At 45.6% G+C, this 22,477-nt stretch overlaps 2 protein-coding genes across 4 annotated transcripts in view; one reads left to right on the top strand and one right to left on the bottom strand.

Moving 5' to 3' along the window:
• Positions 1 to 845: 845 nt before the first annotated feature.
• dhx8 (DEAH (Asp-Glu-Ala-His) box polypeptide 8) lies at positions 846 to 10,507 on the top strand. The gene is made up of 22 exons (XM_013133891.4): positions 846 to 1,043; positions 1,637 to 1,722; positions 1,824 to 1,896; positions 2,511 to 2,602; positions 3,431 to 3,534; positions 3,635 to 3,973; positions 4,069 to 4,213; positions 4,301 to 4,504; positions 4,587 to 4,674; positions 4,795 to 4,892; positions 5,000 to 5,147; positions 5,438 to 5,619; positions 5,708 to 5,902; positions 6,013 to 6,198; positions 6,308 to 6,518; positions 6,815 to 7,137; positions 8,100 to 8,255; positions 8,461 to 8,598; positions 8,711 to 8,839; positions 9,008 to 9,204; positions 9,395 to 9,574; positions 9,669 to 10,507. The coding sequence occupies exons 1-22, from the start codon at positions 935 to 937 to the stop codon at positions 9,886 to 9,888; spliced, it is 3,603 nt and encodes a 1,200-aa protein (XP_012989345.1). The 5' UTR covers positions 846 to 934; the 3' UTR covers positions 9,889 to 10,507.
• A 2,606-nt stretch (positions 10,508 to 13,113) lies between these two features.
• The window catches only part of etv4 (ETS variant transcription factor 4), a 28,846-nt gene continuing 19,482 nt past the window's right edge, over positions 13,114 to 22,477 (bottom strand). For all 3 annotated transcript variants that reach the window (XM_010866416.2, XM_010866426.3, XM_010866413.1), the window contains 8 exons: positions 21,410 to 21,539; positions 20,940 to 21,137; positions 20,115 to 20,497; positions 17,831 to 17,899; positions 16,356 to 16,403; positions 15,425 to 15,597; positions 13,857 to 13,958; positions 13,114 to 13,602 (listed from right to left, as the gene is read on the bottom strand). In XM_010866416.2, coding sequence (XP_010864718.1) covers positions 13,375 to 13,602; positions 13,857 to 13,958; positions 15,425 to 15,597; positions 16,356 to 16,403; positions 17,831 to 17,899; positions 20,115 to 20,497; positions 20,940 to 21,137; positions 21,410 to 21,539 — 1,331 coding nt within the window. In that variant the 3' untranslated portion in view covers positions 13,114 to 13,374. The remainder of the gene's footprint in view (positions 13,603 to 13,856; positions 13,959 to 15,424; positions 15,598 to 16,355; positions 16,404 to 17,830; positions 17,900 to 20,114; positions 20,498 to 20,939; positions 21,138 to 21,409; positions 21,540 to 22,477) is intronic.

A 22,477-nucleotide genomic window follows, 5' to 3' on the forward strand; every position in this document is an offset into this window, starting at 1 on the left:
CCATTGTGTTTTTGGTCACCCCCGCGACCAAGGCCAGAGTGGCCAGCACTCTGAAGAGTCTTGGTTTTTCCAAATGTCTTCCAACTTCTAATACTTCTAATGCTTTAGCAATTTCTTTATAACCTTCCCCACATCTATGCCTCAGCACAATTCTATCTCAGAGGTCTACAGAGATTTTCTTGGACATGGTTTAGTTTTTGCTCTGACATGAGTTGTGAAGTGTGTAGATTGTGTAGATTGATGGACAATAAAGGTTTAGATTAATGGCAAACAGTATAAATGTAATAAATTAAGTGTGTAACACAACAAAATGTGGAGTAAGTGAAGAGGAGTGTGTACTTTGCGGAGGCACTGTACTGTATATTGCATGGAATTATTTTTGAAAGATTGCTCCTCCCTTTCCCTTTTGCATGATGATGCGGTGGGCCATACCCTTGTTAAACCCACACTAAATTATTAAAATTCCCTCAGTTATCCAGCCAGAGTGGCATGTCTAAGTACTGATCCTAACTCCTTTTCTTTAATGCTAATTCTCACCTCCCTCCACATCTTAATCTCATAATTTAGTGGATGAGAAACCATCACACCTGACCTTGTCTACAAATTGGTTTTCAGCAGGCAAGGAGAAAGGGGCAAGGGTCTTCTTTTCAATATTATTTCCTTGCCTCATCACTCTTCACTCCTATTGGATGAGAAAGCAAGCGTCTGACCTTCTCCTTAAACGGGTTTTAAGGAGGCCAAAGGAAAGGAGAGGCAGCTAGAAGACAGTGAAAAAAGGCCAGAGAGAACGCAATAGAAAAGGCTACGCACACCACCCAGCGACAATTATATTGAACTACACAATACCTATTCATTTCCGGCAGACCCGGACATGACGTATTTTCCTCGCTGTTTTCTTTTGCTCTAAATTAGTATAGTACATTTCGTGGACAGAATGGCAAACATCGGAGATAATGAGCTGGAACAGCTCGAATACCTTTCGTTGGTGTCCAAAGTGTGCACAGAACTTGACAACCACCTGGGGATAAGCGATAAAGATCTAGGTATGTAAAACTGAGCGTTATAAAGATATTCTGGCCATTGCATTGCTAACAAAGCTACCTGGATAGCTGTGCGTTAGCTAGTACAGCTAGAACATGCCAACAAATAGTAGCACACGATCATTGGGCCAGTGAGCTTGTATCTGCCAAATCCAACTATTTAATGAGTAAATCATCAATTCACTAGTTATATTGGTAAATAACACATTCAATATTATTGACGTGTAAACATTTGCCATTCGCTTACCTATGTGTTTTTGTTTTAGCATCTTAGCTAGCTACGTTGCTGCTACGACGTTAGCAAGCTAACTTTGCACCTAACAGGCTAGTAGTAGTAACCAGCGTTGGTCTAACGCAGTTATGTAATGTTTGTTCGATAGCTATACATCCTAAACGAAACCACCAGGAGATATGTTTTATACATTCGAACGTTTGGTTGTTTTGATGTGAAAACTACGTTAATCGGGTTAATTTCAGTAACGTTATTTACCAGACCTGTTTCCGACCAAACAAGCTTTCGTGAGAAATTAATAGGTCTATTTATCTACTAGTCATCTCTGTGATACTGACAGTTTGTACTTTTATTTGCCTTAAAGCCGAATTTGTCATCAGCCTTGCCGAAAAGGAACCAACATTTGACGGCTTCAAGTCACTTCTATTGAAAAATGGAGCTGAATTTACAGTGAGTAATGTTGAATGCTATTATTTATTCTGTCTAGCTAGATGTTTATGGATTTGACTTGAATGCAGTAAGTAAAAAAATAAAAATTCCCTCTCGTTCAGGATTCACTCGTCGGCAATTTGCTCAGACTTATTCAGACGATGCGACCTCCACCAAAGGCATCTTCTAGCAAAGGTACGTGAGCTGTATTATACGTGTATCTTGCCCTTATTGTTTCATGTCCTTTGGACCACTCATCACCCTGCTAATAACGTCAACATGGTGAAACATAATGGAGCATCATTCCATAGGGACTGGTTGATGAACAGCTGTTATTTTTCCATGTATTTGAATAACCAAAGGCTACCATAGAAATAATAAGCAAAATGTACAGAGAAATTAGGAATTATACGATAATGGATTGTGGAGGGGTTAGTATCTGTCATTTGGAGTAACACTGCACGCTGGTGTTATATCAGATGCTGTGTCACATTAGATCAGTTTTGGATGTCTTTTCCAAAACTGCATTCTCTTGTCTGACACAAGTGTATGTTACAAGTGGCTGTTCTGATTCTACACTCTAAACTGACAAAACAGTATGACACTTCATTATTGCGTCACAACCTGACTGAAGGTGATTATTGAGACGATAATACATACAATTGCTCAGAAATACCAGCCATTTTAAAGCAACTGATCGATAGCCAGTAAATGTTTGCCTATAAATGGTTGATGCTGATATTAGTGAATCCCTACTCCATATTGCTATGGCTACTATGACTGAGTGATATGGTGATTTCTGATTCTAGTCCTTGAACCTGTGGTCAAACAGAAGAATAAGAAGGAAAAACTGAAAGAGTTGTTTCCTGCATTATGCCGCCCAGATGATCCTGCTCCCAAGGTAAGTCTTTATCTAGCACTAAAGAAGTCCCCCTGAATCCTGTTTCAGTAAGCCAAGAATAATCAATCAGAAAGTGGTATTGTTTGCCTTAACGCAAAATGTTACATTTGCAAAACCCAAAATAATATCCCTTTGTGGCATCATGTTTGTTATCGTCAAGATTTGGAACTTATCAGGATAGTAAGTTTACATTAAAAGAGCGATGTAAAGAAAAGCCACAGACTCAGGCAGTTAATTCCCATTTAAACTTTATCATCTTTTATCCTAATTCCTAAAAGGCTAAAATACTATTTTACCTGCCCTGACAAGGACATCTGGTCTTCACAACTATAGGGAACACAAACACGCTCACCAGTGAGTTCACATGTTCCTCTCAGAGAGGTCCAGCTCTGGAGCTCCATCAATAACAAATTCCTCTCAGAGAGGCCCAGCTCTAGAGCTCAATCGATAACAGACCTCTGAGAGGCCCAGCTCTGAAGCTCCATCAATAACCGATTAGAATGGAATGTTAATATAACAAATATTATTGCATCAAACCGAATTGCTTTGATTTGTACTACTGATCAAACCTAATTGTTTCAAATGGAAAGCAGTTTTTGCCTGAGTTATAGCCAGTGTATTGGGAATGTCATCATGTTCTCTAATGGAGGAATGCACATTGCTGCTTTGGTTTGATGTTTCATGATTGACCAGGGGTGTTTTGTTGCCCAAAATAATAATTTACCCCGACCATCTAGACTCCTGTGGATTGAATAGGCTTATTGGACATAATTTATCTACACAAGCTGTGCTGTACTTTAGTTGAGTAACATGTTGACACTTCCCTAGGCAATACTAGATGAAGACGATGTGAAGATTGCAGACGCCGCCATGAAGGAGTTGGAGATGTTCATGCCCAGTGTAAGTCGCTCAGACTCAAAGAGCAAGAGCAGGTAAGGGATCAACCTCTTCCAGATCAAATCCCTTTTTAGCTTTTGTTGAAAAAACATGTTTTGTTTATGGCTGGGAGTCAATGTAAATGTCACTTCTCAGGTCGGACAAAAAGAAGCGACACAGCAGAAGTCGAAGCAGAAGCCGGGACAGGAAGAGACGGCACCGCTCTCGGTCGCGCTCTCGGTCTCACTCCAGGGACCGCCAGAGAGACCGTGACCGCGAGAGGGACCGGGATCGTAGCAAGAAACGTGCGTCTCGCTGGAACGAGCGCAGCCGCTCCCCCAGCCGGGACAGGGACCTCAAGGAAGGCTCAGACCGGTGGAAGGACAAACACGTGGACCGGCCTCCACCAGAGGAGCCTACCGTGGGGGACATCTTCAATGGCAAAGTCACCAGCATCATGCAGTTTGGCTGCTTCGTGCAGCTGGAGGGCCTGAGGTCAGTAATGGGGTTAGGCCAGTGCTACGGTTTGAGCCTCAACTCTGTTCTCATTTTTGAGTGGCCAGTCTTGAACAACTTGTTTTGCGTCGTAGGAAACGATGGGAGGGCTTGGTCCACATCTCCGAGCTACGCAGAGAGGGACGTGTTGCCAATGTGGCCGATGTGGTCCAGAAAGGCCAAAGGGTCAAGATCAAGGTGCTGTCTTTCACCGGCTCTAAGACCAGTCTCAGCATGAAGGTAAGACTGCAACCCAAAACCAGAGTCAAGTCATAGCTTATAACCTGAAATGACCGTTGAAACTAATGGCCTCTGACTGGCTGCTAGGATGTGGACCAGGAAACAGGGGAGGACCTGAACCCCAATCGGAGGAGAAACCAGGGTCCAGATGGTGAGGAGGAGACAAAGATGAGGAACCCTGATCGCCCAACCAACCTCAACCTGGGCCACGCCCCCGAGTTAGAGGACGACACACTGGAGCGTAAGAGGCTCACCAAGATATCAGACCCTGAGAAGTGGGAGATCAAACAGGTATGTGTGCGTGGCACATTAAGAATCCCCTTTATTAGCGTGATCTCGGTCTAATGCACATTTTGATTGTTTTCGTCCTCAGATGATTGCCGCCAACGTTCTTTCTAAAGAGGAGTTCCCCGACTTTGATGAGGAGACCGGTATCCTACCCAAAGTAGACGACGAAGAAGGTAAAAACATTTCTCTTGGGTCATTGCGTATTACATCCCGCTGTTGTCTTCGATTTTGCCTCCGAGCCCCTGGTCGCTGACACGCGTTCAAGTCCTCTTTGCCACGTGTCTCCGTTTCAGATGAGGACCTAGAGATCGAACTGGTGGAGGAGGAGCCCCCGTTCCTTAGGGGGCACACTAAACAGAGTATGGACATGAGCCCCGTGAAGATTGTCAAGGTACGTTTTGACCTCCCTATGCGCCACGCTGACCTTGTGTTTTTTTTTTTAAGCCCGTTTCATCCTGTCCTGGGTGGTGTGAGTAAACGCGTCTTTGTCTCCGTCAGAATCCGGACGGCTCCCTGTCCCAGGCGGCCATGATGCAGAGTGCTTTAGCTAAGGAGAGGAGGGAGGTGAAGCAGGCTCAGCGAGAGGCTGAGATGGACTCCATTCCCATGGGCCTTAACAAGCATTGGGTGGACCCCCTTCCTGACGGTAAGGACCTGGTTTTACTGGGTTAAGTGTCACGACAGGGCCTCACCTGGCCCTGCGGCAGGTACATTACAATTCCTGGCCACACAAGACGTCTCAGATGTTTATGCCGTAGTAATATTTCATGTATTCCAGTAAGAACCAAATGGTGCCCGAGCACACTGACCGTTGTTCCCCGGTCACCTAAACGAATGCAAAGGAAACAATCTGGACTTAAGGCAGGCCAGACTGACTCTAGTCCCCTGACACAGTGGTATAGCAGCGTATCTCAATGAAACGCTGTTCTCTTACAGTTGACGGTAGGCAGATTGCGGCCAACATGAGAGGCATCGGCATGATGCCGACCGACATCCCGGAGTGGAAAAAACATGCCTTTGGGGGCAACAAGGCCTCTTACGGCAAGAAGACACAAATGTCCATCCTGGAGCAGAGGGAAAGCCTGCCCATCTACAAGCTCAAGGAGCAACTCATACAGGTGTGTGCCGCGGTTTAACCTCGCTACGTCGTGAGCCGTAAACTCACCGAATCGAATTTGTCTAACGTCTCCGCTCCTCTCTCACAAGGCCGTCCATGATAATCAGATCCTGATTGTGATCGGGGAGACGGGCTCCGGGAAGACCACCCAGATCACCCAGTACCTTGCCGAGGCGGGCTACACCACTCGGGGGAAGATCGGCTGCACCCAGCCTCGTCGTGTGGCGGCCATGTCTGTAGCCAAGAGAGTGTCTGAGGAGTACGGTTGTTGTCTGGGCCAGGAGGTGAGTCGGTCTTCACGCGCTGCATTGTGTATGTCTCAACACGTCGGAGCGTCAGTCTGTGTCTTCCAGTTGATCTGGGAACGATCTGAAACTTGAATCTTCCGCTCCAGGTAGGGTACACCATCCGTTTTGAGGACTGCACCAGCCCTGAGACGGTGATCAAGTACATGACGGACGGTATGTTGCTGAGGGAGTGTCTGATTGACCCGGACCTGGGCCAGTATGCCATCATCATGTTGGACGAGGCCCACGAGAGGACCATCCACACTGACGTGCTTTTCGGTTTGCTCAAAAAGGTATGCCGTAGTGTCTCTCTCTCTCTTCCCTCTGACTTCAAGCTCTGGGCTTGTTTAAACCCATATAGGACACTTGTATGTACGTCAACCCGTCCGTTCTCTGTTGCAGACAGTGCAGAAACGCACAGACATGAAGCTTATTGTGACTTCGGCCACGCTAGACGCTGTCAAGTTTTCCCAATACTTCTACGAAGCGCCCATCTTCACCATCCCAGGACGTACCTATCCAGTGGAGGTGCTTTACACAAAAGAGCCCGAGACGGACTACCTGGATGCCAGTCTCATCACTGTCATGCAGATCCACCTCACCGAACCCCCAGGTACTGTGTCAATATGGTACCGATACGTCTTGCGTTTAGACCAGAGGTGTCAAACTGGTTCCATGGAGGGGCCGAGTGTCTGCAAGTTTTCACTTTGACCTTGTACTTGATTAATTAGGTCACTAATTGGTTAGTTTCTACCCTCGCCTAGTTGGTGAACCAATTTAAAGGAAAAACCAAAGACCTGCAGACACTCGGCCCTCTGTGGGACCGGTTTGACACCCCTGGTTTAGGCCATCCACTCCACAACACCCGGGTTAGATGCTAATGTTGCCTATGGGGTGTTCTCTCTCTAGGCGACGTCCTGGTGTTTTTGACGGGTCAGGAGGAGATTGACACGGCCTGTGAGATCTTGTATGAGCGGATGAAGTCCCTGGGACCGGATGTGCCTGAACTCATCATCCTGCCAGTGTACTCAGCCCTTCCCAGCGAGATGCAGACCCGTATTTTCGACCCTGCTCCGCCCGGCAGCAGAAAGGTTGTCATTGCCACTAACATTGCCGAGACGTCTCTGACCATTGACGGTATCTACTATGTGGTGGACCCAGGCTTCGTGAAGCAAAAGGTCTACAACTCCAAGACTGGTATCGACCAGCTGGTGGTGACCCCTATCTCACAGGTAGGATGATAAATCACTGTGTTCTAAATGCCATCTCCGCCCTGGCCCTTGGTGGACTTTGGTGTTTTTAACCCTCCCCGCTCGCAATCCACGGATGCACCATAATCGTCCGGTTTCAATGGTATATTATTTGTAGCCACTTTCGTGAAGTGTTCCGTGTATAATTTGGGTTGTCTGTGTATAGTTTGGGTTGCTATGGTAACCACAACGTGCAGGAAGAAAACTTCTCACCAGGCAACGACATTGACCATGCGTCTTAGAAAGGCTAATGTGTAGACAAGAGTAGGGATTACAAGGGTGTACATCACTATATATGATGTTTTGAACCATAGTACATCGTTTGTATTATAAATATGATATAAAAAAAATATTTTGTCAACATAGTATCGGGGTGTTCTTGAGTTTTTGGGAAGAAGTTGGTCATTTTTCTGAGTTCATAAATTATATAAGTCCAAACGTAACTAGCGATCTGGTGGCCGTTCTGCGTCATTGCTTGCAGAAAGAAGTGATAGACTTATTTTTATTTCTTTCATTGTGTTAATTTCTAGGTAGAAGAACCAAATTTCTTTAGGGTGCCTATATTTTTGAGCTTCTATTATTAATTTTTTCCATTAGTTTCAACCCAATACAGTGTAATAAGGCATGAAAGTATGAGGGAATACCATTGACACAAAACTATGATGCTTTCAAAAAAAAAATCACTATGCTGAATGGCAGAAATGTTTTCAAATAATTATTTTTTTGCCTTTCCAATAGATCCGTTTTCTAAATGGTGACCCAGAAGTCTGTTTTTATGTGTTTTGATTGTAGCCAAGGGGGTTGTGATTACCAGGATATATCATAATAGGTTGTATCTGTTACAGAAATGAATCTAGGACCCAAAATGTCCAAGTAGTGAAATTCCCACCGTCCACTTAGGGTTAAGGGATTCACTGCAACGTCTCTTTTTTTGTTTTGTTTAGGCCCAAGCCAAGCAGCGGGCTGGTAGAGCTGGAAGAACCGGGCCGGGGAAGACCTACAGGCTTTACACAGAGAGAGCTTACAGAGACGAGATGCTCACCACAAACGTGCCTGAGATCCAGAGAACTAACCTGGCCAGCACTGTGCTGTCACTCAAGGTATGCACATTGCACGCTATAAGAAATGTCCAAACCCAGATTGGGTACACGAGTTATGAGGTCTTGGTGGGTTAGGGCATCTGACTAGCGTCAGACAGGTCCCTGGTTCTAATCCCCCTTGCCGCCAATGTTCTGTCCCTCAGTAAGAGAGTAAAGCCTCATTGCTTCTCCTGCCCTGACACCCTTTCGTCCTTCTCGCCTTCAGGCCATGGGCATCAATGACCTTCTGTCCTTTGACTTCATGGACGCTCCTCCTATGGAGACACTGATCACAGCCATGGAGCAGCTCTACACTCTGGGCTCTCTGGACGATGAAGGGTTACTCACTCGCCTCGGACGCCGGGTAAGATGGCATACGGGGTGAAATTGTCAGTTGTCCGAAGGGTTTCGAAGTAACAACCCAGTTATAGACGTGCCTTGTTATTGACTAAGACGTCTTTTCTGGTGTCTGTCAGATGGCCGAGTTCCCCCTGGAGCCCATGCTGTGTAAGATGCTGATCATGTCAGTCCACCTGGGATGCAGCGAGGAGATGCTCACCATCGTCTCCATGTTGTCTGTGCAGAACGTGTTCTACCGGCCCAAGGTACAGTTGAGCTGAAAAACGGATGGTGTTGGCTTTTGTCGTGTGTGTGTGTGTGTGTGTGTGTGTGTGTGTGTGTGTGTGTGTGTGTGTGTGTGTGTGTGTGGAACGCAGTGAGACTTATGTGGTTGGTCAGTGGATGACTGACTGTATCTTTTTTCTCTCTCCCAGGACAAACAGGCCCTGGCTGACCAGAAGAAGGCCAAGTTCCACCAGGCTGAAGGAGACCATCTCACCCTGCTGGCTGTCTATAACTCTTGGAAGAACAACAAGTTCTCCAACCCATGGTGCTATGAGAACTTTATTCAAGCCCGCTCACTGCGCAGAGCCCAGGACATCCGCAAACAGATGCTGGGCATCATGGACAGGTACAGCCCTCTATCAGTTTCATTGATTTCTTATTATGGCTTGTTCCGCTGCGAAAGGCTTCTGATTTTATGTCAAAGGTTTGTTTTGTGCGGTGCAAACTGACAGGGGCAAACCCCCGTGAACTGTAATTTTGTGTGTTCGGGACACCTTATGAACGAACTAATACAAGTACCGTTGCCTGTCCCTCAGACATAAACTGGACGTGGTCTCCTGTGGAAAGGCCACGGTGCGTGTACAGAAAGCCATCTGCAGTGGTTTCTTCCGGAACGCGGCCAAAAAGGATCCCCAGGAGGGCTACCGTACCCTCATTGACCAGCAGGTGGTGTACATCCACCCCTCCAGTGCCCTGTTCAACCGCCAGCCGGAGTGGTGAGTGTCAACGCTCTTTTCTGATCACCACGGGAACTAAGAAGTCAGTAGTTTGTCTGATTCCCCCCCCCCCCCTGTGATTCCTCCTCCACAGGGTGGTGTACCATGAACTGGTGCTGACTACAAAGGAGTACATGCGGGAGGTGACCACCATCGACCCGCGCTGGCTAGTGGAGTTCTCGCCGGCCTTCTTCAAGGTGTCTGACCCAACTCGCCTCAGCAAGCAGAAGAAACAGCAGCGCCTCGAGCCACTCTACAACCGCTACGAAGAGCCGAACGCTTGGAGAATCTCCCGGGCCTTCCGTCGGCGCTAGACTACGCATCCTGTATGTCCAGGGGAGGGGGGGGGGGGGGGCAGCTGGTGGAGAAATAAAACAGAGACTTTGTCTGTGCCCACAGGCCTTGTTAGCTGTTACTTGTAATATGTCATTGAAAAAGTTGGGCTGTATTTTCTACTTGTTTTGGACATTTGTAAATATTTGTTATTTGTCTGAACTTATCATTTTAATCTGAAGTACTGGGAGGCCGAATTTGACTTTATTAAACTGTAAAAAAGTTAGATCCACTAATCTTGAGATTTTCTTTGAGAAATATTTAAAATAAATTTTCTAAGAATTCAATGACAGCATTTTCTTTAGTGAAATTAAAATTGGCCTTCGGTCATCTTGGCGGTGTTATTGGGGGTACAGTGAAATTGTATGGGATTGATACTAGGCAGTAATTTCAATGTCTTTGTATGAGTATGGGTGTAGTTCAATCGTCTGTTTTGCAGCAGAATGGTGGTATATGAATACGCTCCCAGTTTTAAGATGGAAGTTAATATTATTAGACTGTTTCATACTGTACTACGATGGGAATATACTCCGGCGTTGTGCTTTGACTGCTTTACTGTTCCAGCGTAATCCTAACATTAAATACTGTATTGCTCTCTTACTTGGTCTATATTCAATTTTGGAAATGCATTACACTTACAGCTCTGCTTGGTTTTGGAGAAATTAGCACTCGTAGAGACAAATAGTATTCACTCAAAGGAGTTTTAGAAAAACCAATTGGTCACGTTCCTGGGTTTAGCTGTGTAAAAAATTTAGTTCTACCTTGGACACCGTCATACCAGAACCACTGCGACACTTTCACCCAGCTCAACGGGTTCAGCTCCATCTGTCAGTGGATCACGGACGGGACATTCTGGACTTGTATCTCAGCACTGAACCACCATGTGGCATACTCCCCCGCCTGTACTCACTATATACCAACGAATGTAGCTCTCTTTGGTCTTCGTACGCCATTAGGTTCACATTCTGAACAATGATCGGTAGAAGATGGAGGGTCTTTCCAGAAAATGTGACCGCAACCCAGGGCCAGTTAATGAAACCGATAATTTCATGAGCTAACCTATTTTATTATATATATCCAGCTAAATTCTCAAAATATAACATTACGCAATCTTTAGAGGATAACTGAAATGTAATCTATTTTCCATTGGATTTCATTGAAAATGTACAAGCCTGTAAAGGTCATAATTGAAGTACACCAATTGTTTGTGTGCGTGTAACATACCAAAAATGTTGCCCATATGGTATATTGTGCTTACTTTTCCTTTTTTCAGGCTTAAACTTGACATGGTGTCTTTTCTGGAAAAGCCACGGTGCAGAAAAGCCATTGGCTGTTTTTTTATACCTGAATGCAGCAAAGGATCAGGAAGGTTTCCGTACCCTCATTGACCAGCAGGTGGTGTACATCCACCTTTCCACTTCCCTGTTCACTGCCAGCCTGAGTGGTGAGTCCATAATCACGGTGGGCAGGCCTGTAGAAATTGTCACGAGTGTACATTCGTTTGACATCCTTGCCAGTAAGATTAATCATATACTCTCCTTTTCATCCGCATATAACCAGTTTGGTGTACGTAACCCCACGGGTTGGTGCTCAGTACCAAGGATTTACGTGCGTGAGGAGACCATCAATAACCTATGCTGGCTGGTAGAATTTGCACAGGCCTTCAAATTGTGATGCCACGCGCCTGGGCAAGTGGAAGACGTACCGCCTCGATCCACTCTACAACCGCTTACATTTACAGGATGTAGAGGTGTATCCCGTTGCCCTTTCACACAGCCATACCACGGCAACAGCGAGGGAGACTGCCAATGACAGCTGTGTGAAAACTTCCCGGCCATTGTTCCTGTGTTCCAACAGTAATGTGGCTTCATGGGTCAGTGTCAGTTGCCGTAACCCCCTCGGATATAATAAAACGTTCCCGTATTTGACCCAATATTTTAATTTACTTAGACGTCCAGTGTATGAATGACCTAAAAGCTGAATGTTAGGGATTCCCTTGAAGAAAATAACAATTAATTGAATAGGAAGGAAACTGGACACTGCACTGGTAATCTGATCAAGCAGTGGAAGGCTGTTTTTGAAGACAATGCTCATTGTATAATCTGTTCCGAGATCTCATGTAATGCATTTCATGTCAAGGGAAATGGATGTAACTGTTATTGTAGGTCAGCAATTGCTCGATCTGTGGTTTTATTGTGACAGAAATGTCTTCTGACTGATATGAGTCATTTATTTACTGTAGGCTACGGTAAAATCCGAACTTTTCTGAATGGCCATATTCTTCCTCATTAAATACTGAATGAACTCGTCTGATGTATTTGTCTTGTTGCTGTTGTTAAACTTAAACTGATTGGCCACTGATAGATTAATATTAAATTATAGCACAAACAGCTTTGGCCTTGGCTAAAGTACCTTACACAAATGCTATTTGTATAGCATCTAACCACTTAGGTAATTACTCTACGAAACGTTGCTTACTCGATTAATGGGGCACACGAGCCTCAGCAGATAGAGCATTCCGATTAATTAAGGATGGAGTCTCTTCCAGATTGTGCTATAGCGAATTGTTTGAAGCTACCGACCTTAATCGTCATCCACTTGGATTTCATGTTTTGGCCCGCTCATTTCCCACACCAATATATTTAACACGTGTTGGTTTTGCCAATCAAAATGCAATTGCGCATGCTGCCGCAGAACAGAACCGAAATTGTAAGTACAAACGTGTTTTTTATTTTTTTGCATTAAACAATTAGTATGAAAGTCCTTTCTCAGGCACTGTGGCGACGTGAACGCCGCTCTTTATATCACCAAGGCCAATCTAACAGACCACGTGCTGTTAAACACAAGTAATATTTCAAGGCAAAATTACCCCGAGGTTGAATTCTATATAGCTACACCCGTTATCCGGTATGTCTACACTTTGGATCTAGAACCTCCAATAAAGGCTGTAAGCGTTTGGGTATAGATGCCCGGCTATTTCAGATATTAGGAGTCATGTTTCGTGGATGTAAGGTGTGACCACTGATAAATTAAAAGTAGGAAATGCTCGCGTGCTTTAGTCATTGACTTCAGGTTGTTTGACCTAACTTGGGAGTTCCATTATTTACAAAAAACTCTTTAACATGTCTCACTGTGTAGGTTTTTCCAGTCTGTCACCTTTGTTATCAGAGGAAGCAAACAACGTATTGGTACATTGAGTAGTAATATTGTCTTTATTAAGCAATCTCTTTTAAACCACAGTCAGGTGTATGGGTTGAATATGCCTCACAAGTGAGAAGAATGCAGTTCTTAAAAACGAAACAAAAATCCCAAATGAGATTAATTTAATCAAAAACAAAAAACACTGTAGCCATATATATACAAGTGAATGGGTTGGGCGTGTGCAATAGGTGCAGGGGCCAGAGTGTGTGGGAGAGGGACAGTTGGGTATTACAGGTATCTGGAGAAGGGGGCATCGGGCGATGGCATTAGTACATGTAGCCTTTGGAGTAGGACTGGGTGCCCATGTTTTGTGGGGCTTGTTCAGGGGGGTAAGAGGCCCCCTCGTCCATGTGGGACAGGGGCACTGTGTCCTCCTCGTTGACGTAACGATCAAACTCGGCCTTCAGGCTGGGCCGCTGATTGTCAGGGAAAGCCAGGGAGATGAGTGCCTCGGGTTCGCACACAAACTTGTAAACGTAGCGCTCCCCTGCCACCTAAAACACAGGAAAGAGATTCATATTTTAGAAGTTCTCATGAGTTGGTGTCTTGTGCTAATGCTAGTGTAAACACATCTATATCTGTATATCTATATCTGTCTGTCTGTCTAATATATACATATATTTATATCTTTTATGTATAATTGTTTTTTCCTGTATACTGGGAGTTGTATTCCTGTAGTCAGCTTCTTCATTGAAGTAGTGAATACAACATGTTGTAGAATTGTGTATTTTAGTGCTGTAGTTTGTACCTTCTGCATTATTCCCTTCTCATAGTAGTAACGCAGAGAGCGACTGAGCTTGTCGTAGTTCATGGCTGGACGGTTCTTCTGCATCCCCCACAGCCTGGCCACCTGAGAGGAGTGAGGAAATGAGAGAGGAGTTAGGAAACATGGGGAAAGGACAGAGCTGGTTATGCACCTGGGGCTGTTTAGGTCCAGTAGATATGCCAGGCCCACTAAAACCTCAGGATGAATAAAGGTTTTCAGCATGTACTAAAAATAAATTCCTATTATTTTATTATACAGATTGAAGTTGAACTGTGAGAATAATTTTCATGCATCAGCATGCAACTCACTAACGCCACCACTAAGGGTCCTCATTGACCTGTTTTAAAGGGTCTTTTTCCTTGAGCAAACTGGCTTATCGTGTCAAAATGGTAAGTGGCAAAATGGCAAGTCTCCGCATGTGTATTCACTTCCTCTTTATGTAACCCCTCACCACATGAATGCAACCAGAGTCGTGCAATGTGTGAAATAAAAGTCAACTGTCTGGTTGTCACAGAGCGCCGAGGAATAATGTCTCAACCTCAGAATTGAACTCCCCGTTGACAGCCTTGCTAATTCCAGACCGTGGAACATGTCTCACATCTCCAAAGGATTACATAATGGACCCCGTGCCTTCTGAGATGGGTTGTTGACAAACAGCCGGGACACTGTCGGAAGACTTGAGTGTAGAGGAGATGTAGTGAAGCCTCCTAGACTACAGACTCCATTGTCCCGGAGTCCTCCGGCACACTCAACCTTAATTGCTCTTGTAAAACTCTTGCATTATTAATTATGTACAGTAGCGCAAATAATGGAAGTGTCATTGTATCATTGTATCAGAATGTCTTATGAATGTCTTAGAAATCCGGCTTGCCAAAAAACTTTTCAATCAACAGCTCTGCTCTTCAAAAGCATCTTTCAGCTAGCCAGTAGACTTTCTGATGATGTGGTGGTATAACAAGTGAATATTAGGTGATGAAGCTAAACCTCCGTCTTGTGTGTGTGTGTGTGTGTATCTACTGTTACGTTTGCTAAATAATACATGGAGACTAATGGCGCCTGGCAGTTAAGATCAGTGCATGGCCCCGGAGGAATGATACAGAAGGCAGAGCAGTCTGAAACATTGAAACCTTCTTCTAGAGACGGCACAGTCAGCATTAAAGACCTCTTATGTCTGACCCGCAAATAGCAAGTAAACCTACACTTCCTCAACAAAACGCAAACAACCCAAATAGATTTGATAGGTGCCGTTTCCGTTACTATTCCAGAGAGTACAGAATAGGCATTAAAGACATCTGCTTGTCTCTGACCTCCCAAACAAGCAACACCGGGCCTTCTTGTAGTGACTAAGCCCACTGTATAAACACAATGCCAAAACAGCTATGACACCTCATTTTCACGTCCAGTTCTACGTGTGTAAATACAATTCTTCCTTGCACTGATTACACTAAGGCATGGACCCATGCAGAGAGGACTTGTGAGACGGGAGAGATGTTGTTACCATCTTCTAGATCTATTTGCTGTAGATCTAAGACCTATTGGCTGGACCTTACCTCCTCGGGCTCGATGAGTTTAAACTCCATGCCGCGGCCAGTCCAGGCGATGAAGTGGGCGTTGCTTGGATCGTCCAGCAGGGCTACCAGGAACTGCCAGAGCTGCAGGGAACCTCTGCGCTGGTAGGGGGTCCCCTCACGGAACACGCCACCACCCTCCTGCTTTACCTCCCCTGGAGAGAGGCAGGGACAAGGTCAGACAACGTTGCCCTTCAGGCCGACTTAAAGTAGACCACTACTACTATTGTTTAACATTACTAGCTAGAATACAGTTTTGGTTGCGTCCAACAAATGTCCGTTTTGACAGGCTTACGGTGCTACAATGACCGTAACCTGGCGACTTCAAACACTTGCTAATGTAAGTTACTCTGGATGAAGCCGTCTGCTAAATAACTGAAGTGGAAATCTGCTGTGAGTGACCGTTGATTCAATGATTATCTTGAGAAGCAGGAAATGGTGGGAATATACAGCCACTTGAGGCCTGGAACATGAGGACTGTCTTAGGAAGCAGCCAACTGTCACCTCGCTCTACGAGACACAGGAGCTTGGTGCCTACGTCACAGCGACGTACGCACAGAAAAACAAAACCAGCTAACTCAGCTCCAGCCAAGAGCCTGTTCATCCACCCCTGCCCCCCACCCCCCAAAAAAAGTATTGTTCAGCTACACCATATCTGATCCTATAGGAACTGATAGGTCTGATACTGATACATGTACTGGCATTGATTTTTGGGTGCGATAGGGATATGATCCCAAGCCGAGACCCATGTGACCCATGTGACTCAATGGATTCTGGTTTTCTGAGAACTGACAGTGGACACCCTCGGTGCCACCATCCATAACCATTATCTGATCTCACTGACACCTATAGGGAGTGAAATGAAGTGGGATCCTTGAGCTGACTTCTGGACGGTAGGAGGTGTATGACTGACCTTCGAATTTCTCTGGCACGACACGGGAGTCGTTTTCAAAGAGATATCCTGTAAAACAAAACAGGTATTATTATTAGGGCATGAAGGTGCATTGGATTATAACTACTGTGCCAACGACTGAATCAGTTTGAACAAACTACATAGGTATTAAAATTCACCCTGACAAAAGGTAGTGGATGAGAAGAATAAACTCTTTAAAGTGTGTATAATAAGGGGAAAATTACTTACTATAAATATGTCAAAATAATTATTTCCTGACTAATATTCCTGATATCTAGTGTATAATGCTTTAATGTTTGGTGTATAATTCTCTAATAATTTGTGTGTCTAATTCTACAATATCTAGAGTACGCTGGTAACTGGTTTATAAGTGCAATAAAGCATCTTGGGGGTTTGTGATATATTACTAATATACCATGGCTAAGTACTGTGTCCAGGCACTCCGCAATGTGTCGTGCCCAAGAACAGCACCTAGCTGTGTTATTTTGGCTATATATCACACCGCCTTGTGGCTTATTGCTTACATACAATGTAGCTTTCTGTCAATCAGCATTCAGAGTTCAAACCATCTGGTTTATAATAAAGAGCCAAGAGCAATCAGAACACATAATATTACCATGTTATACTCCAATGTTGGTAAAAAAAAGAAAAAGCCAAAATAATATGATGGTATGAGGGCCGGTTTGGCTATTATTTAACCAGGATGCCAAAGTTAACACCCATACCCCTCTTTAATGACCACAGGCAGTTAAGGTACCCATTTATCATCCCATACCTGACCCATCAAGACAGATTTTTAAGCATGTTTTGAAGAAATATGACATTTGTTAAAGATTTAATTACTAGTAAAACAAGCTTATATCTTGGATTCTGATGGGGTACTGCAGTTTAACTAGGCTCATGAGGCCTGTTATTTCTTGAAGAATCACTGGGTATGTGTCATTAGTTTAATGGGTAAAACATTTGCTGTGTATCATGTGTAGCAAATACAATCTGCTCCTTTTAATGATAAGTAGCATTGGCTGCTTAAGATACATTCCTCAGTTCTCAATGATTGAGGAAATGATGCTGGACAAGAACTAGAATGTCCCAAAATGGTGTGACAAACAAAGGGAGTGAACAGGAGGATTGTTTTGCTTTTCTCAAGGAAAAATACTCGGGCCTTTTTCCAGGAGTAATATTTATCCAGGGATTCCTGAGGCAGGGCCTTTGCCAATGGAAACATAGACACACCACCAGTTAGCCAATGGAAATACAGACACTCTGGGCTGGTTAGCCAATGACCGCAAAGCTATAGCCAGTAGCCAGGGCTCATTTAAATGAAGAAGGGGATAGGAAGATGTGGTACAAACAGTTTGGATGTACCATCTTCATTGCCATGAACTGTTTCTGCCACTCAGTTGTAGGAATAATATATAATTTCTCACGGTCCTAGGTATAATAATGAATAAAAAACTGATTTTGTTGTTGTTTACCTTCATTGTTGTTCTGGGGGTTGGAGTAGCCCTTGTTGTGGTGATACATAGAAGGACACCCTGGCACATCTGAAAGAACAGAAACCAGAGCATTATTGGTCAGTGCAGTGTATCTTAAACGACCAGTAATGTTTTCTGTGTACAGATGGTTGTCCTTCCTTAGTCCAATACACAGGGTATATTTCCACGGGAATAGAGAGCACTAATGGGCTTATTTTCATTTGGATCGTCTCCGGGTCTGCCAGGACAAAACCTTAGTTTGTCTCAATATTGCCGGTCGCTGGCTTTTCTTTAGGCCAAGTGCAAGTGACTAGAGGGGAACCGGGATCCAGTGGCGGAGGACGATGGGTCAGCAGTGGACCCGTCTGGACAAACCCCTACCACATCACACTGCAAGTGGAGAGGCTCTTTACATTTGAGTCATTTAGCAGAACCTGAACCCGAGTGACTCAATCCGAGGACAATGTAGCTTTTAATACAGAATCGAATGTGCATTTCATAAAGTCACATTTGAACACTTGATTCAGAACTTTCTCCTGACTGCTAACAGCTGTAGTCCGGTTTGTGACAAACTGCTCTTAACCCCTACATAGTGTTGTGTGTATGTGTATGTGTGTGTGTGTCTGTGTGAGTGAATGCAAGCGTATGTATTGTGTTTGAGTGTCTGGAGGAGGCCAGAGTGGGTGAAAGGTGCAGTAGCTCTGACCTCCCGCGTCTCTGGGTGACTCACTCCTGGGGAATGCAGAGTGCTGTGGCCGTGATAACATGTTACTGGGGAAAATCAGACCCTCCTGTCTGGAACAGCACTCTATCACACTGTAAATAACATCAGTGCCAGCCAGGCCAGCCTGCCCAGCACCGGGGAGTGATGTGGAGATCTGAGGCGAAACCTCTCGGGTCAGTCGTGTGCGGACTGGTGTAGCCATATTGTGTATTTCACACAATCCAAGCACAGCACGGATTAGTTAACTAGAATGAAATGTGAATGGAGAGAAATGTATTTGCAAGGCTGACTCAAAACTGCTAGAGGTGCATTTTTGCCACATTTCACAAGGCCTATGATAGCATTTCTTAGCAGGCAAAACAGCTGGCCAGCTCATCTCAGGCTGGCCTACTAGCCTCCTCTAGCTCCTCCCACCACAGACAAACATCCCTTTGTTGCAGCCTCTTTCCTCTAAGGCTGTCAGATTTCGTCAAGCAGAAAGCTCAACTCTGTGGGCATTGTCTGGCTTCTGTCGAGAGGTATGGGTATAAAAAAACTAAAACCTTTTTAAAAAGAATTAAGGTCCACGTATGCTGATGTGTTATTTTGTTGTATGCCGGATTCAGTGTATCTCAGTGGGGGCATTTTGACCCCGGGTCCCAGGACAAACACGGCCCGGCTCCCGGTTGACCTCCACTTGTATGCATTGCATTGCGTTTCCAGTTTTTGTGCACGCATCGTTGCCCTGCAACTTAACAGCAAGGGCTTTGGGGCAGTGCTGCTGCACTACTAGGGATGGGTCTTATTTTGTTGTTGCCAAGCCCCCCCACCTACAAACACACACACAAACACACACATCCCAGCCAGTGAGAGGTTTGGGTTTCTGTGGCCACGCTCATTTTTCCATTATGAGTTCATCTGCCTGCAGAATAGGAAGCCGCTGCTGTAACCCGACACCACAGAGTTCTCCACAGGGGACTCTAGTCTTTCCAGTGCCCTCCATTTTCTCAATGAAATTCCTCTGCCTCCCTTTCGGCGAGACGAGGGCGGGGAGCGCGGAGAGGGAGCGGGGAGGAGCGTACATGAGGGGGGAACTGTATTACGGCTAAGAGTGCGGGCCTTCTTTTCCGTGCAAAATGTCAGGGATTTGAAAGGGGGAGCTAGGTGGTGGTGGTGGGGGGGGGGGGCAAAGTCAGTGGAGATAAAGAACTTTCTCCTTTCTGGACATTTTGTTCTACCATCAGCCATACACGCCGGACTGACTCAAAACAACTTTTCTCAAAGGCACACTTTTGTCGGACAAAGCAGAGCATGAGCCACAAAGCAGTATGTTAAAAAACATATTCAGGCTTAATGAATTTAGCGGTATGCGTCCTACACAAAAGGCAAATAGGCCTACGTGTTCTTTTGAGCCACGTCGGATTAGTTTGGGTTTGCCTTGTGTTCGGTTTGTCTTGTGTACTGCCAGTCAGGCTGTCATGATGCTCAGTAACTTCCATAAGAGATTAGCTTCTCTCGAAGTAGCCCTTAGCTGTCTTTCTTTTATTTTGCCATAGGGCCTTCTCCGCGGTGTTCACTCACCAGGCTCGTAGGTGTAGTCGGTCGGCTCCTGTTTTACCATCATGTGGGCAGGGGGGAACCTGTGAGGGTGGTGGTGGGCGTGCGGGTGAGCGTGTTGGTGTGAGAGAGGTGGGTGAGGCCCCCGCCCTGATCCTTGCCCGGGGCCGGGGCCCGCCATGTGGGTGGCCCTCTCGTACAGAGGGTCCAGGTACTCCTGCTTGAAGCTCTGCTGCAGATAGGGCATACAGGGGTCTGAGTGCTGCCGATGATAGCCGCCCCCGCCACCTCCACCTGGTCCTCCACCGCCTCCACCAGCTCCGGCTGGGGCTGGGTGCATCCTCTGGTATGCCTGCCCTTGAGCGGGGAACCCGGGAGGGCACATGTCTCCTGACGGAGCCTGATACCTGGTGTTGAGGGAAGGGAAGGAGAGGCTATAAAACACATTCAGAGTCGACAGGCTAGTTATTTTGTTGTCCATCGATGGTCTCAACTTATTTGGCAAGTTCTAAGTATTTTTGTACAGTCTAACAGGTTCTACCTGCTGTGAGTTGACGTATTTTGGTACAGCCTAGCAGGTTCTACCTGGGGTGAGTTGACGTATTTTGGCTCAGCCTAACAGGTTCTACCTGGGGTGAGTTGACGTATTTTGGCTCAGCCTAACAGGCTCTACCTGGGGTGAGTTGACGTATTTTGGTACAGTATAACAGGTTCTAACTGGGGTGATTTGACGTATTTTGGCACAGCCTAGCAGGTTCTACCTGGGGTGAGTTGACGTATTCTGGTTCAGCCTAACAGGTTCTACCTGGGGTGAGTTGACGTATTTTGGTACAGTCTAGCAGGTTCTACCTGGGATTCATGGGGTAGTTGTTGTGACTGGGCAGTGGCTGGGATGCGGCAGGGGGGTTCATGTTGTAGGCTGTGTTATCAGGCCGTCCACCAGCGCCCCCGACAGGCTTGGGGGAGTAATGGTGCTGCATCGGAGACATGGGAGTCCCTGTGGGACAGCTCTTATTGGGACCCACAGTCGTCTTCTGCTCATAGGCACTGAAACACACACACACAAATGATTTATGTATAACAATGTAAACATCAGTAGTAACATGAGTTGTTCAGGAAAAGTGGGCCCAGCTGGGCTGATAGGTGTTTAGTAATGACTCACGCTGATGTCAGTAACTAGTGGTCTTTGCAGCAGTGACTTGAGTTTGAGGATTGACAGGTATTGGCTGATCAGGAACGCTCTGACTCAGTAAACGGGCACTATTTCCCTAAATCCTCTGTATTTTCCGGCCAAATGTTGTACTTGCCGGCGTGCGTACCTGGCGTAAAGGCACTGCTCTCCATTGGGGTAGGTGAAGGTCTGCTTGTGGCTACAGGATTGGCTGGGGTCGGACCCTGGGCTCTGTGGTTCCTTCTTGATGGTAACAGGCGGGCTATGGAATGCCACTGCTGGAGTACATCAGAGACAGAGGAGAACGTTGTTGGCACACAGAGATTTGTTTTGTTTTACCCTGTGTGGTGTCGTCATGTTCAAACCAAAGCACATACTTCTGTCGACAAAGGAATCCTTAACACACGCCAAAACACTTAAGTGACAGTCAACTGAAAACACGGGATGCTGACAGACACGTCTGAACACTCACGCGTATACACATTCCTGCAGTTTTATTTGGAAGACGATGGTGTCTTTGCACACTTTTTGTACTCCTCTCCAGTCACAATAACAGCCATAACGTCCTATGCACCCAACACAAAGTCAACCCAAACCTAAACAACGATACCGGCCAAGAAACTGTCTCAGGGTGAATGGAAGGCAAAGCAAGTGACTCTGTGAGTGAAACATCATACACTCTGTATCTCCTAGGCAAACAATGTTACATAGAGTTTAGTATTTCAGCAAGAGCAATGAGTTACATTTGACCTCAAAGGGTCAAATCAATGATATTTCCTGTCTTGGCTACATCCTTGGTCTGCAAACTTTCTGAACGGTTTGTAAGAGCCTCCTCCACACAGCCTTTGTTGTTGTTTTTTCCACTCCACATAAGACATCTACGGTTATGAAGGTCTTCACTTGGAGAGGACCTTTGCCATGAAGGCCACACAAACTACTCAAAGTGTGGCTTCAAACTGTGCTGAGGCTGTGTTTATTATGTGAGGGGAGGTTTTCACCGACTGTACGGTACAGGATGTTTTTCTGGGCTTGAGAGGGTAAACAGCAGCAGCTGTGCACTTCCAGCTGGAGAAGCCTGTGTTTATATGTGTGTGTGTGTGTGTGTGAGTGTGTGTGTGTGTGTGTGTGTTTGTGTGTGTGTGCATGACTGCAGTGGGTGTGGAGCTGACGGAACAGGCCCAATGAAACCCGAGACCAGGTAATTACATACTGTCTG

The sequence above is a fragment of the Esox lucius genome, chromosome 5 (genome assembly GCF_011004845.1).
Source record: "Esox lucius isolate fEsoLuc1 chromosome 5, fEsoLuc1.pri, whole genome shotgun sequence".
Lineage (NCBI taxonomy): Eukaryota > Metazoa > Chordata > Actinopteri > Esociformes > Esocidae > Esox > Esox lucius.